The 15,955-nt window shown below is 40.2% G+C and overlaps 1 protein-coding gene across 1 annotated transcript in view; it reads right to left on the bottom strand.

Moving 5' to 3' along the window:
* Window positions 1–1,134: 1,134 nt before the first annotated feature.
* The window catches only part of LOC139421752 (NLR family CARD domain-containing protein 3-like), a 1,082,035-nt gene continuing 1,067,214 nt past the window's right edge, over window positions 1,135–15,955 (bottom strand). Inside the window, exons 6-13 of the mRNA XM_071172872.1 lie at window positions 12,745–12,861; window positions 12,396–12,480; window positions 12,037–12,265; window positions 9,892–11,656; window positions 9,431–9,604; window positions 5,874–6,047; window positions 5,118–5,164; window positions 1,135–4,780 (exon numbers count right to left, since the gene is read on the bottom strand). Of these exons, the coding sequence (XP_071028973.1) occupies window positions 4,257–4,780; window positions 5,118–5,164; window positions 5,874–6,047; window positions 9,431–9,604; window positions 9,892–11,656; window positions 12,037–12,265; window positions 12,396–12,480; window positions 12,745–12,861 (3,115 nt within the window). The 3' untranslated portion in view covers window positions 1,135–4,256. The remainder of the gene's footprint in view (window positions 4,781–5,117; window positions 5,165–5,873; window positions 6,048–9,430; window positions 9,605–9,891; window positions 11,657–12,036; window positions 12,266–12,395; window positions 12,481–12,744; window positions 12,862–15,955) is intronic.

Genomic DNA, 15,955 nt, shown 5'->3' with positions numbered 1-15,955 from the left:
CAGATGACACTCATAGGGCATCATGTTATACATGTATTGTGTGTTTTGTTCGATAATGTGCATATATATATAAATCTGTTTACATTGGCGCGTTACGTGCAGTAATGTTTTGATTCCAAAACATCCTGTGATTTTGCAGAAATACTCACAATAAACATTGATAAAAGATGCAAGTGTTATTCACAGAATTAAAGATAAATGTATCCTCTATGCTCACTGTGTTAGATTTTTTTTTAAATTGTATGGAAAAATAATAATCTGAGAACGGCTCTCAGAACCCAAAGAAATAGCCGCCATTTTGGCATCAACAGAAGCTACAAAAAACACTATAAATTTTCACTTACCTTTGAATCAGAAGGCAGTTCCAGGAATCCCAGTTCAATAATAAATGACTGATTTGTTCCATAAAGTTCCAAAAAGCCCATAATTTAGCCACTTGTTGTTAGCTTGTTCAGCCCAGCATTCAATCCTCAAAAAGCACGAGCAATTCCTCCAGACCAAAACTCAAAAAAGTTCCGTTACAGGTCGTAGAAACAAGTCAAATGATGTATGCAATCCATATTTAGGATGTTTTAAACATTAATCAGCAATAAGGTTCCAACCGGAGAATTTCATTGTCTGAAGAAAAGCATAGGAACGGGAGGACACTCTCTCGTGACCGCGTGTAACGAGACCGAGGCTTTCTGCCAGACCACCCACTCAAAGAGCTATTATGAGCCCCACCTTTATAGTAGAATCATGAAACCAGAATCTAAAGACGGTGACATCTTGTGGAAGCCCTAGGAAGTGCATGCTCATCCATATCTAAGGTGGACATCCAATGGCACTGTTTTCTAAATTGTTATACTCACAGACATAATTCAAACAGTTTTAGAAACTTCAGAGTGTTTTCTATCCACCAGTAATAATATTATGCATATATTCCCATCTGGGACTGAATAGGAGGCAGTTCACTCTGGGCACGCCTTTCATCCAAAAGTGAAAATGCTGCCCCCTAGCATCAACAGGTTCTAAATATCTGGAGGAAATCACGCAGTTCTGCCTCCAGGTCAAGATTCATGACAAACATCAACCTGCAACTGGGAGAAGGCAATGTAAAATCAAAAATGAAATTGTTTTCACAATTAACATGCCTTTTCTTGTTTCAATTATGTTTTATTATGAAAAATACAATATCTTCTTGTATACTTGTACAACTGAATAAACTAAAATCACATTTTATTTGTCACATACACATGGTTAGCAGATGTTAATGCGAGTGTAGCGAAATGCTTGTGCTTCTAGTTCCGACAATGCAGTAATAACCAACGAGTAATCTAACCTAACGATTTCACAACAATGACCTTATATACACAAGTGTAAAGGGATAAAGAATATGTACATAAACATACATGAATGAGTGATGGTACAGAGCGGCATAGGCAAGATGCAGTAGATGGTATCGAGTACAGTATATACATATGAGATGAGAAATGTGGGGTATGTAAACATTATATTAAGTGGCATTGTAAAGTGGCTAGTGATGAAAATGTTTCCTTCATTTTCCATCTATTCCCATTATTAAAGTGGCTGGTGTTGAGTCAGTATGTTGGCAGCAGCCACTCAATGTTAGTGGTGGCTGATAAACATTGATGGCCTTAAGATAGAAGCTGTTTTTCCAGTCTCTCGGTCCCAGCTTTGATGCACCTGTACTGACCTCGCCTTCTGGATGATAGCGGGGTGAACAGGCAGTGGCTCAGGTGGATGTTGTCCTTGATGATCTTTATGGCCTTTCTGCGACATCAGCAGTGTATGTGGAGCGTATGTCCATATATAATTGTACTATTTGTAATTCAACATAAAAGACGTACAACAAATGATCACATTGGTATTTTAACAGTGTTATTGTTTAAATTGTTTAAATTTAAGAGTTTAAATGTTTAAACAGAGGATCCATCTAAAACAGTATAAAACAAGATGATAAACAGAGGATCCATCTAAAACAGTATAAAACAAGATGATAAACAGAGGATCCATCTAAAACAGTATAAAACAAGATGATAAACAGAGGATCCATCTAAAACAGTATAAAACAAGATGATAAACAGAGGATCCATCTAAAACAGTATAAAACAAGATGATAAACAGAGGATCCATCTAAAACAGTATAAAACAAGATGATAAACAGAGGATCCATCTAAAACAGTATAAAACAAGATGATAAACAGAGGATCCATCTAAAACAAGATGATAAACAGAGGATCCATCTAAAACAGTATAAAACAAGATGATAAACAGAGGATCCATCTAAAACAGTATAAAACAAGTGCAGTATGTTCTGAGAATGTTACTTTAACGTCAACTCATAACGTCACACTATAACTTCATGGGAGTCTTGTGGAAAGACTGCATGTTGTTTTCGGGGGATTGAGTGACGTCTTCATCAACATTTGCAGAATATTCCTGTAATATTTTCACCTCTTGTCAGACGCCAACAGTTTAGTCGGCTGCAGACATTCATAAGGAGTTCTAGTAGTTTATTTCCCATTTGCAGGTATTAAAAGTAATACATACATTGTAATTCCTTGTTGGATCTCTCTCACATATAGGACAGTACATACCAGTGGAGGCTGGTGAGGGGAGGACGGCTCATAATAATGTCTGGAACAGAGTGAATGAAATGGAACACATGGAAACCACGTGTTTGATACCATTCCACTTATTCCCCTCCAGCCATTACAAGCCTGTCCTCCGCAATTAAGGTCCCACCAACCTCCTGTGGTACAAACACAAACAGTAAAATATATCATAAAAATGCAAAGTGGTAAAAGATCAGAAATGGAACCAAAAGGTTCAGTCATGTTCTAATAGTCTGATGGAAACAGTTTAGGTTGATGATTTAACAGGCAGATAGAACTGGGATAGAAGCTGTTCTAGAACCTGTGGTCCAGAAACTGATTTAACAGGCAGATAGAACTGGGATAGAAGCTGTTCTAGAACCTGTGTTCCAGAAACTAATTTAACAGGCAGATAGAACTGGGATAGAAGCTGTTCTAGAACCTGTGGTCCAGAAACTGATTTAACAGGCAGATAGAACTGGGATAAAAGCTGTTCTAGAACCTGTGGTCCAGAAACTGATTTAACAGGCAGATAGAACTGGGATAGAAGCTGTTCTAGAACCTGTGGTCCAGAAACTGATTTAACAGGCAGATAGAACTGGGATAGAAGCTGTTCTAGAACCTGTGGTCCAGAAACTGATTTAACAGGCAGATAGAACTGGGATAGAAGCTGTTCTAGAACCTGTGGTCCAGAAACTGATTTAACAGGCAGATAGAACTGGGATAGAAGCTGTTCTAGAACCTGTGGTCCAGAAACTGATTTAACAGGCAGATAGAACTGGGATAGAAGCTGTTCTAGAACCTGTGGTCCAGAAACTGATTTAACAGGCAGATAGAACTGGGATAGAAGCTGTTCTAGAACCTGTGGTCCAGAAACTGATTTAACAGGCAGATAGAACTGGGATTGTAGCTGTTCTAGAAACTGTGGTCCAGAAACTGATTTAACAGGCAGATAGAACTGGGATAGAAGCTGTTCTAGAACCTGAGGTACATAAACTGATTTAACAGGCAGATAGAACTGGGATAGAAACTGTTCTAGAACCTGTGGTCCAGAAACTGATTTAACAGGCAGATAGAACTGGGATAGAAGCTGTTCTAGAACCTGTGGTCCAGAAACTGATTTAACAGGCAGATAGAACTGGGATAAAAGCTGTTCTAGAACCTGTGGTCCAGAAACTGATAAGCAACCACTGGTCCTCACTAGACTGGTGCCCTGCATGGCTATTTCTCCATTCGAGTTTTCAGGTTTGGAAGTGATATCTGTGTTTGTGGAACTACTTGGTGTGTGTGTCCAGTGTGTGTGTGTGTGTGTGTGTGTGTGTGTGTGTGTGTCCAGTGTGTTTGTGTGTGTGTCCACTGTGTGTTTGTGTGTGTGTGTCCAATGTGTGTGTGTGTGTGTGTCCAATATGTGTTTGTTGGTGTGTGTGTGTTTGTCCAGTGTGTGTGTGTGAGTATGTGTGTGTGTGAGTATGTGTGTGTGTCCAGTGTGTGTATGTGTTTGCGTGTGCGTGTTTGCGTGTGTGTGTCCAATGTGTGTGTGTGTGTGTTTGTGTGTTCAGTGTGTGTCCAGTGTGTGTGTGTGTGTGTCCAGTGTGTGTAAGTCTATTGTGTGTGTGTCCAGTGTTTGTGTGTTTCAGTGTGTGTGTGTCAGGTTATTATTTACAGGGACACTGAGGAGTTGTAATCAACCCAAAACCCTGGATAGAGGGGCTCAGTGAATGTGGAGGTGAATGTGATCAGGTGGGTCAGTGTGTCAGAGGAGGCTCTATAGAAGGACAGAGTGCCGGCTGGCCAGTCCAGATACACTCCTACTCTGTGGGAGCTGGAGGGGTGGAGGTCTATGGTAGTGGGTTTATTATTGTGCCAGGCAATGTAGCTGTTGTCAGAGCAGAACAGAGTCCAGGACTTGTCATTGTATCCAAGCCAACAGTCGTTAACCTCTCGTCTCCTGCTGATTCCTTTATATGTCACTCCAATAACAGCCCTTCTCCCACTCCACTCTACCTCCCAGTAACAGCGCCCAGTCAGACCCTCTCTACACAGCACCTGTCCACAGTCCTCAAATCTCTCTGGGTGATAAGGATACGGCTGCTCCTCTCTCCTACATGTCACCTTTCTGTTCTCCTCAGACAGAGAGAGGAGTCTGTTTACTGTGTTTGGGTCCAGTGTGAGACCACAGGCATCTGATGGATGAAACCAGACACAATATTAGAAATCATCATCATTCACATTAGAATGTTAACTCACTTTTCACTAATTCATTTAATGTAGATGTTTCTAGGTATCAAAAGGAGAAGTTAAGGTAACTTGAGACTTGTTGAATGATCATATGTTATACTGTATGGTAATATAAAACACACCTTTTCCTATTAATTACACACACACACACACACACACACACACACACACACAGCTGATATTTAATATGACCAAGTCAGTAATGATGGTGGTCTTTGACTTTGACTTAACTTGAATTAAGACTTATTCTTAGTCATATTCTTCACAGCAGTCAACACTCACATTTTCTAAGCCCAGGTTTCATTCTGTTCTCTCCACCATGTTCCACACTGTAGCGGTAAGCAGAAGAACAGACAGTCATTGAGACACACACACACACACACACACACACACACACGTATATAGCATATATCAATCTGTGTGTGTGTGTCCAGTGCTTGTATGTGTTTGTCCTGTGTGTGTGTGTGTGTGTGTAGGGTGTGTGTGTGTGTGTGTGTGTGTGTACTGTGTGTGTGTGTGTGTGTGTGTGTGTGAGTCCAGTTTGTGATTGTGTCAGTGTGTGTGTGTCCAGTGTGTGTGTTTCCATTGTGTGTCTGTGTGTGTCCAGTGTGTGTATGTGTGTCCAATGTGTGTTTGTCCAGTGTGTGTGTGTCCAGTGTGTGTTTGTGTGTGTGTTTGTGTGTGTGTGAGTCCTGTGTGTGTCCAGTGTGTGTCCAGTGTGTGAGTGTCCAGTGTGTGTGTGTGTCCAGAGTGTGTGTGTCCAGAGTGTGTGTGTCCTTGAGAGATTTACACACACTGCACACACATTGGACCCACACACACACACACTGAACTCACACACACACACACACACACACAGCACTTAAATTACCAATTTTCTCCTCTGAAAAATTGGCCATATGGTCCCAGATCTCACACACACACACACACACACAGTCAGCATATAACTTTGTCCAAGTGGCTGTAAGAATGTTTGTCTTAACTAACCTGATAAGTCAACATGTCTGATATGAACATTGACATAAACCCTCTACATACTTGAGTTTCTCCAGTCTGCAGTGTGGATCCTCCAGTCCAGCAGAGAGCAGTCTGACTCCTGAGTCTCCTGGGTGATTATAGCTCAGGTCCAGCTCTCTCAGGTGTGAGGGGTTTGACCTCAGAGCTGAGACCAGAGAAGCACAGCCTTCCTCTGTGACTAGACAGCCTGACAGCCTGCAAAGAGTCAAATCATATTAAAATCACACTGATATTCTTTGGTGGTGAAAATAGTGGCAGTATATTTTTTCAGCATATTCAGATACATCAGTGTCCTGAAACCTTCCACATCTATTCATAAATGAATGTATCATTATTATAAATGACAAATTATCAAAGTATTACCTGCAGATAGAAACATCTATAGAAATGTAATCACATTACAACGACTGTGACATCAGATAGAAACATCTATAGAATGTTACAATGACTGTGACATCAGATAGAAACATCTATAGAATGTTACAACGACTGTGACATCAGATAGAAACATCTATAGAATGTTACAACGACTGTGACATCAGATAGAAACATCTATAGAATGTTACAACGACTGTGACATCAGATAGAAACATCTATAGAATGTTACAACGACTGTGACATCAGATAGAAACATCTATAGAATGTTACGACTGTGACATCAGATAGAAACATCTATAGAATGTTACAACGACTGTGACATCAGATATAAACATCTATAGAATGTTACAACGACTGTGACATCAGATAGAAACATCTATAGAATGTTACAACGACTGTGACATCAGATAGAAACATCTATAGAATGTTACAACGACTGTGACATCAGATAGAAACATCTATAGAATGTCATCACGTTACAACGACTGTGACAGCAGATAGAAACATCTATAGAATGTAATCACATTACAACGACTGTGACATCAGATAGAAACATCTATAGAATGTTACAACGACTGTGACATCAGATAGAAACATCTATAGAATGTTACAACGACTGTGACATCAGATAGAAACATCTATAGAATGTTACAACGACTGTGACATCAGATAGATGTTTCTATAGAATGTTACAACGACTGTGACATCAGATAGAAACATCTATAGAATGTTACAACGACTGTGACGTCAGATAGAAACATCTATAGAATGTTACAACGACTGTGACATCAGATAGATGTTTCTATAGAATGTTACAACGACTGTGACATCAGATAGATGTTTCTATAGAATGTTACAACGACTGTGACATCAGATAGATGTTTCTATAGAATGTTACAACTGTGACATCAGATAGATGTTTCTATAGAATGTTACAACGACTGTGACATCAGATAGAAACATCTATAGAATGTTACAACGACTGTGACATCAGATAGAAACATCTATAGAATGTTACAACGACTGTGACATCAGATAGAAACATCTATAGAATGTTACAACGACTGTGACATCAGATAGAAACATCTATAGAATGTTACAACGACTGTGACATCAGATAGAAACATCTATAGAATGTTACAACTGTGACATCAGATAGATGTTTCTATAGAATGTTACAACGACTGTGACATCAGATAGATGTTTCTATAGAATGTTACAACGACTGTGACATCAGATAGAAACATCTATAGAATGTTACAACGACTGTGACATCAGATAGATGTTTCTATAGAATGTTACAACGACTGTGACATCAGATAGATGTTTCTATAGAATGTTACAACGACTGTGACATCAGATAGATGTTTCTATAGAATGTTACAACGACTGTGACATCAGATAGAAACATCTATAGAATGTTACAACGACTGTGACATCAGATAGAAACATCTATAGAATGTTACAACGACTGTGACATCAGATAGATGTTTCTATAGAATGTTACAACGACTGTGACATCAGATAGAAACATCTATAGAATGTTACGACTGTGACATCAGATAGAAACATCTATAGAATGTTACAACGACTGTGACATCAGATAGAAACATCTATAGAATGTTACGACTGTGACATCAGATAGAAACATCTATAGAATGTTACAACGACTGTGACATCAGATAGAAACATCTATAGAACAAATATTTATTTATTTATACCAGACCAGTTTAAAAAGCAGAATCAGTCAGAAGACACTACAGTGAGGTATCAGATTTAGATTGTATTGAGTATACAGTCCACACCATATCTATTTAGACAGTGAGGTATCAGATTTAGATTGTATTGAGTATACAGTCCACACCATATCTATTTAGACAGTGAGGTATCAGATTTAGATTGTATTGAGTATACAGTCCACACCATATCTATTTAGACAGTGAGGTATCAGATTTAGATTGTATTGAGTATACAGTCCACACCATATCTATTTAGACAGTGAGGTATCAGATTTAGATTGTATTGAGTATACAGTCCACAACATATCTATTTAGACAGTGAGGTATCAGATTTAGATTGTATTGAGTATACAGTCCTCACCATATCTATTTAGACAGTGAGGTATCAGATTTAGATTGTATTGAGTATACAGTCCACACCATATCTATTTAGACAGTGAGGTATCAGATTTAGATTGTATTGAGTATACAGTCCACACCATATCTATTTAGACAGTGAGGTATCAGATTTAGATTGTATTGAGTATACAGTCCACACCATATCTATTTAGACAGTGAGGTATCAGATTTAGATTGTATTGAGTATACAGTCCACACCATATCTATTTAGACAGTGAGGAATCAGATTTAGATTGTATTGAGTATACAGTCCACACCATATCTATTTAGACAGTGAGGTATCAGATTTAGATTGTATTGAGTATACAGTCCACACCATATCTATTTAGACAGTGAGGTATCAGATTTAGATTGTATTGAGTATACAGTCCACACCATATCTATTTAGACAGTGAGGTATCAGATTTAGATTGTATTGAGTATACAGTCCACACCATATCTATTTAGACAGTGAGGTATCAGATTTAGATTGTATTGAGTATACAGTCCACACCACATCTATTTAGACAGTGAGGTATCAGATTTAGATTGTATTGAGTATACAGTCCACACCATATCTATTTAGACAGTGAGGAATCAGATTTAGATTGTATTGAGTATCCAGTCCACACCATATCTATTTAGACAGTGAGGTATCAGATTTAGATTGTATTGAGTATACAGTCCACACCATATCTATTTAGACAGTGAGGTATCAGATTTAGATTGTATTGAGTAAACAGTCCACACCATATCTATTTTAACAGTGAGGTATCAGATTTAGATTGCATTGAGTATTCAGTCCACATCATATCTATTTTGACAGTGACGCTAACATTTTAAATGTGGCTCTGCACTCGAGCATAACCTTTCACCATTAACCTCAAATAAAAGGTGACATTCTGTACTGTCTCCTAATATGAAACATTGTATCTCAAATCCAAAATGCTGGAGAACAGCACCACATTTAAAACTGTAAGCTTCACTGTCCAAACACATATGGTGTGGACTATGTGTGCCTGATAAACACATGTGGATCTGGTGAACAGTTATCACTTGTTGACCAACTACAGGAATACTGACCTCAGAGTCTCCAGTTTACAGTGGGGATTCCCCAGTCCAGCAGAGAGCAGCTTCACTCCTGAATCCTTCAGGTCATTGTTACTCAGATCCAGCTCTCTCAGGTGTGAGGGGTTTGACCTCAGAGCTGAGACCAGAGAAGCACAGCCTTCCTCTGTGACTCGACAGCCTGACAACCTGACAAAGAGATCATCATGACTTCACAAACATACTGTTAATTTAACACCAGTAGTGTAGAAGGACAATGGCAGATGCATTTGGTTTATTCTCTCAAACAACATATAGATTCATCTTCTGTCTCCTAGAATTGTATGGTCATAATGTTATACTAATGTGAAAATCAGTGCATTCATTCAATATGTTTTATAAATATAATATTATACACATATTATAATGCATATTTGTCTCTAAACTGAATATTTCTTCCTAATGATTAGTTCTCAAATGTCATTTTATTTACTCACAGAGCAGCTCTGGAGGCTTTGACCACTGGCAGCAGCCTCAGAAGACCTTCCTCTGATCTGGAGTATTTCTTCAGGTCAAACACATCCAGCTCCTTTTCTGAAGTCAGCAACACAAAGACCAGAGCTGACCACTGTGCAGGTGACAGGTTGGCTCTAGAGAGACTTCCTGATCTCAGGTAGCTTTGGATCTCCTCCACTAGAGAATGGTCATTCAGTTCATTCAGACAGTGGAACAGATTGATGCTCCTCTCTGGAGAGGGATTCTTCCTGATCTTCTCCTTGATGTACTTGACTGTTTCTTCATGGCTCTGTGAGCTGCTTCTTGTCTTTGTAAGTAGACCTCGTAAGTGCTTCTGATTGGACTCCAGTGAGAGGCCCAGAAGGAAGCGGAGGAAAAGGTCCAGGTTTCCTGTCTCACTTTGTAAGGCTTTATCCACAGCACTCTTGTAGAAAGTAACTTCAGGCTCGTCGTTTGTTTGCAGTTTGTCCATTAGATTTTCATTGTTGTTGATGAATGAGAGGAACACATATACAGCAGCCAGAAACTCCTGAATGCTCAGATGAACAAAGTAGTACACCTTGTCCTGGTACAGCCCACATTCCTCTTTAAAGATCTGTGTGCACAATCCTGAGTACACTGAGGCTTCATTGACATCAATTCCAGCCTCTTTCAGGTCTTCTTCATAGAAAATCAGATTGCCCTTCACAAGCTGTTGAAAAGCCAGTTTTCCCAGTGACAGAATGCTCTCTTTATTCCAGTGTGGACCTGTCTCTTCTTTCCCAAGATACTTTTCATTCTTCTGTTTGGTATGAAACTCCACAAGGTGTGTGTACATCTCAGTCAGAGTCTTGGGCATCTCTTCTCTCTTATGTTTCAGCATGTGTTCAAGGACTGTTGCAGAAATCCAACAGAAGACTGGAATGTGGCACATGATGTGGAGGCTCCTTGATGTCTTTATGTGTGAGATGATTCTGCTGGCCAGGTCCTCATCACTGAATCTCTTCCTGAAGTACTCCTCCTTCTGTGGGTCATTGAACCCTCGTACCTCTGTCACCTGGTCAACACACCTTGAAGGGATCTTATTGGCTGCTGCAGGTCGGGTAGTTATCCAGAGGAGAGCAGAGGGAAGCAGATTTCCCTTGAAGAGATTTGTCAGCAGAACATCCACTGAGGTTGACTCTGTGACGTCACAACAGATCTTGTTCTTCTGGAAGTCTAGTGGCAGTCGGCACTCATCCAGACCATCAAAGATGAACAGAACTTTGTACTTGTCGTAGTTGGAGATTCTTGATTGTTTGGTTTCCATTGAGAAGTGATTAAGAAGTTCAATGAAAGTTTGTTTTTCCCCTTTCATCAAATTCAGCTCCCGAAAAGGGAATGAAAATACAAATTGGACATCCTGATTTGCTTTTCCTTCAGCCCAGTCCAGAATGAACTTCTGCACAGAGACTGTTTTTCCAATGCCAGCGACTCCTTTTGTCAGCACAGTTCTGATAGGTTTGCCTTGTCCAGTTAAGGGTTTGAAGATGTCATTACATTTAATTGCAGTCTCTGGTCTTGCTTGTTTCCTGGTCGTTGTCTCAATCTGTCTCAGCTCATGTTCATTATTGACCTCTCCTGTTCCACCCTCTGTGATGTAGAGCTCTGTGTAGATCTTATTGAGAAGTGTTGGGTTTCCTTGTTGAGCGATTCCCTCAAATACACATTGAAACTTCTTCTTTAGATTAGATTTGAGTTCACGTTGGCAAATCACAGCGAGCTCATCTGAATCTAGAAATAACACAGAGGATATTAATATTACGTCTGTTTTAATGTCTACAGTATTGTAGGACTGTTATAAAATTTTACATTATAATAATTTATTATCTTAACTGACTGTATAAATGTGTAAATGTTTTCATAATGCATTACAGACTGGTGTGACTGATTATATTATTATTGGTATTATTGATGGTATTATTAATGTTCTCTCTCTCTCTAAATGAATCACCACAACACATCCCTGCTGCTACTTGATGAGGTCACTAGGTGTTGTGTTAAGGCTGCTACAATATCATTGAGTTACACAGCTACTTTAGCTGTACTTTAGCTACAGCTTTTAAATGTTATAAAACAGCATTCAACATGAGGCAGACAGATCTTACATTTCTCCAGTGTGTCAGCAAGCTCCTTCTGGTTCATTTTCCTCAGGACGTGCAGTGTGATCTTCAGAGCCCCCTCTCTGGCACTGCTCTCCTGCTTCTCATCTTCAGGGTCCACCACTTCCTTATCCTGCTTCTGACTCTCAAAGCCTTCTGGGAGTTCTGGACTAAGAATCCTCTTGAACATCTTCATCTCGTTCTTCACAAATGTCATAATTTTCTCTTCAAGCAACTGAAATAAATTAAGTAAATAAGTTAAGCAAGAGAAGAAATGCTTTTCTCATTAACACATTAATGAATGATTGACATATCAACATTACTTGAGGTAAACAAAAACAAATGTACATAACAGGACCACATACACTGAATATGGAGGCCAGGTCTGTTTGATGACTCTGGGAAGACTGACCACTGAGAATCTCTGACTCTGATCTCTCCTGTTGGTTTCTGTGGACAAAACATGAGATTACATCTCCTCATCCAGGGAGTGCACACACACACACACACACACACACACACACACACACACACACACACACACACAGAGGGAACGTTGTGTTTGTTTAATATTGTTTTAGGACTATGAAAATGGACAAAAGGACTAGCCTATGGATTATGAAAACAATAAAATAAATGGGAAAATGGGAGAGGAGAAATGACTAGAGACAGTGTTGTTTAACTCACTGACCAGGACCTGTGAGTTCTTCTTACCTTTGTTCAGTAGAAAAGTCTCCCTTTCTAAAGTTGAGAGGAGGTTCCATAGAACAGTCACTCTTCATGGACACACAGCTGGGAACAGGGGAGGCTGGTCTCTCCTGCTTGATTGGACTTCAACACAACAGAGACAAACATTACATCTCTCATCTACTCTGAGCTCAGATGGGGAAACATGAGAAGAGTTTCATTCCAAAAAGCTATATATTCATGTTCAGACATTTTCAGAAATGTTCGTAAATTAGCATTTATTGTTTAAAGAAGTTATGTTTATGTTACCTGCTTCTATAAACCAATGAGGAGATGCAGTGCGAACTGCGTCACAAATAGAACTGACTTCCAGCGCGCGAGAGCAGTGTGTCATTCTTAATAACATTTGGCGACGCGAGCGTTGTAGTCAGTCTGTCAGCCCCGCTAAAAGGCTGGTGTCGTTACTCTGCCTTCTCCGGGGGCATGTTGAGGTAAATTTACTAACCGGGAGGGTTGAATGATGTAATTTATTAGAGGGCTGGAAGACGCACTCTCGAGGTTTTTTACTCACAATATCAGATATTAAGATGATTTTTATAATGAATGTATACTGAGGTTGAGGTTCTGACTAGTGACCCGGGGTTGAATACCTGCTGTTGTTACTATTTATTTAGGTTTAAACACTAAAGTTACTGTCCATCTAGTGAAGAGAGGAGAACCGGACAGAGGTAGCCAGCCTCCGTCAACGAGAGAGGGAGAAGCCCTCCACGGGATTTAACAGGTGGCAGAAACAACCCGGGAGCTCCATCGGTCCACAAGAAATGCAGGCAGCCGGTGATGATGTAGTGGTAGCTATGGTAACTAGGATGCTGCTGGTAGAGTAGCTAGCTAGTTTACCAAGCTGTACCGACTTGCTAAGATAACTAGGATGCTGCTGGTAGAGTAGCTAGCTAGCTTACCGAGCTGTACCGACTAGCTAGGATAACTAGGATGCTGCTGGTAGAGTAGCTAGCTAGCTTACCGAGCTGTACCGACTGGCTAGGATAACTAGGATGCTGCTGGTAGAGTAGCTAGCTAGCTTACCGAGCTGTACCGACTAGCTAGGATAACTAGGATGCTGCTGGTAGAGTAGCTAGCTAGCTTACCGAGCTGTACCGACTAGCTTGGATAACTAGGATGCTGCTGGTAGAGTAGCTAGCTAGATTACCGAGCTGTACCGACTAGCTAGGATAACTAGGATGCTGCTGGTAGAGTAGCTAGCTAGCTTACCGAGCTGTACCGACTAGCTTGGTTAGTTAGCAGGTCGTTCGTCTGTCCCTCGTCTCGATGATGAATCCGGTGAATCACAAAATGAAACAAGGATAGAGAGTGAAAAGGATCTGACTACACTCAGACTGTCCCTGACCGTAAAGAAAAAAGCAAATTGAACACTGATCTTCGGTGTCTCAACACTGTAACAAACTCCGTCGTTATTCCCCACGATCACCTCAGGCCACTCTGCGCGTAACCGGACAATATCCTTGGCGCCACACCGAACGTGGACGCGGACTGTTCTGTACGGGGACGCGGACAGTTCTGTACGGGGACGCGGACAGTTCTGTACGGGGACGCGGACAGTTCTGTACGGGGACGCGGACAGTTCTGTACGGGGACGCGGACAGTTCCAGAACGCGGACATGAGCAGTGCAACACAATCAACTGAACCCAGTCTTTACAGTGGGTTACATTAGTAATATTCATGTTTTATTATTATGTAAAACAAACATTCTGTTTTTTTTATAACAATTCCAGATTTTAATAAACATTCCATATTTAATTATCTACATCATGTTATTTCAAGTTCTCCCTTTGGAGCACAACATCATGTTGTTAAAAAATAATCCTAAATTGTGCATGGCTATAAATTGGGCAATTGAAGGCGTCTAGGGCGTAATATGTGTTAGATGAAAATGAACATTGTATGCAATGTTGTAGGCAACATGATGGTAATATTGTCAATATTCTGCTTGTACAACCATCAAAATTGGTAAAAAAATAAATGAAATTGCATTCCATTATATTAGGTAATAATTAAGAGTAGGCAAAGTGGTCGTGTCATGTGAAAATTCTATCAAATGTCTAACATTGCAACGAGTACAGTCAGGGTGCCGTGGAACCCCTGCAGTACCTCCACAGACCCCGGATTGAGAACCCCTGCAATACCTCCACAGACCCCGGATTGAGAACCCCTGCAGTACCTCCACAGACCCCAGATTGAGAACCCCTGCAGTACCTCCACAGACCCCGGATTGAGAACCCCTGCAGTACCCCTGATTTAGCAGATGCTCTTATCCAGAACGATTTACAGTTTGTGCATTCATCTTAAGATAGCTATTTATTTTGGAAATAAACTTGATAAATTAGTCATAAAATTATCATCTTACCTCTTAGCTTTGGTGTCATGTCCCTCAGAGAGATTAATTTTAGAAGCAGGGACCCCCTCCTCTCTCTTCCCGGAGAGACTCATTTTAGAGCACTGACCCCTAAACAGAGATCCAGCATGTTGGTTGTGGTTAACACAGTGACAACTAAACAGAGATCCAACATGTTGGTTGTGGTTAACACAGTGACAACTAAACAGAGATCCAACATGTTGGTTGTGGTTAACACAGTGACAACTAAACAGAGATCCAACATGTTGGTTGTGGTTGACACAGTGACAACTAAACAGAGATCCAGCATGTTGGTTGTGGTTAACACAGTGACAACTAAACAGAGATCCAACATGTTGGTTGTGGTTAACACAGTGACAACTAAACAGAGATCCAACATGTTGGTTGTGGTTAACACAGTGACAACTAAACAGAGATCCAACATGTTGGCTGTGGTTAACACAGTGACAACTAAACAGAGATCCAACATGTTGGTTGTGGTTAACACAGTGACAACTAAACAGAGATCCAACATGTTGGTTGTGGTTAACACAGTGACAACTAAACAGAGATCCAACATGTTGGTTTTGGTTAACACAGTGACAACTAAACAGAGATACAACATGTTGGTTGTGGTTAACACAGTGACAACTAAACAGAGATCCAACATGTTGGTTGTGGTTAACACAGTGACAACTAAACAGAGATCCAACATGTTGGTTGTGGTTAACACAGTGACAACTAAACAGAGATCCAACATGTTGGTTGTGGTTAACACAGTGACAACTAAACAGAGATCCAACATGTTGGTTGTGATTAACACAGTG

This window comes from Oncorhynchus clarkii, chromosome 12, assembly GCF_045791955.1.
Source record: "Oncorhynchus clarkii lewisi isolate Uvic-CL-2024 chromosome 12, UVic_Ocla_1.0, whole genome shotgun sequence".
Taxonomy (NCBI): Eukaryota; Metazoa; Chordata; class Actinopteri; order Salmoniformes; family Salmonidae; genus Oncorhynchus; species Oncorhynchus clarkii.
Note: the sequence above shows the minus strand (reverse complement) of the source record. Positions and strands in the feature narration are given on the sequence as shown.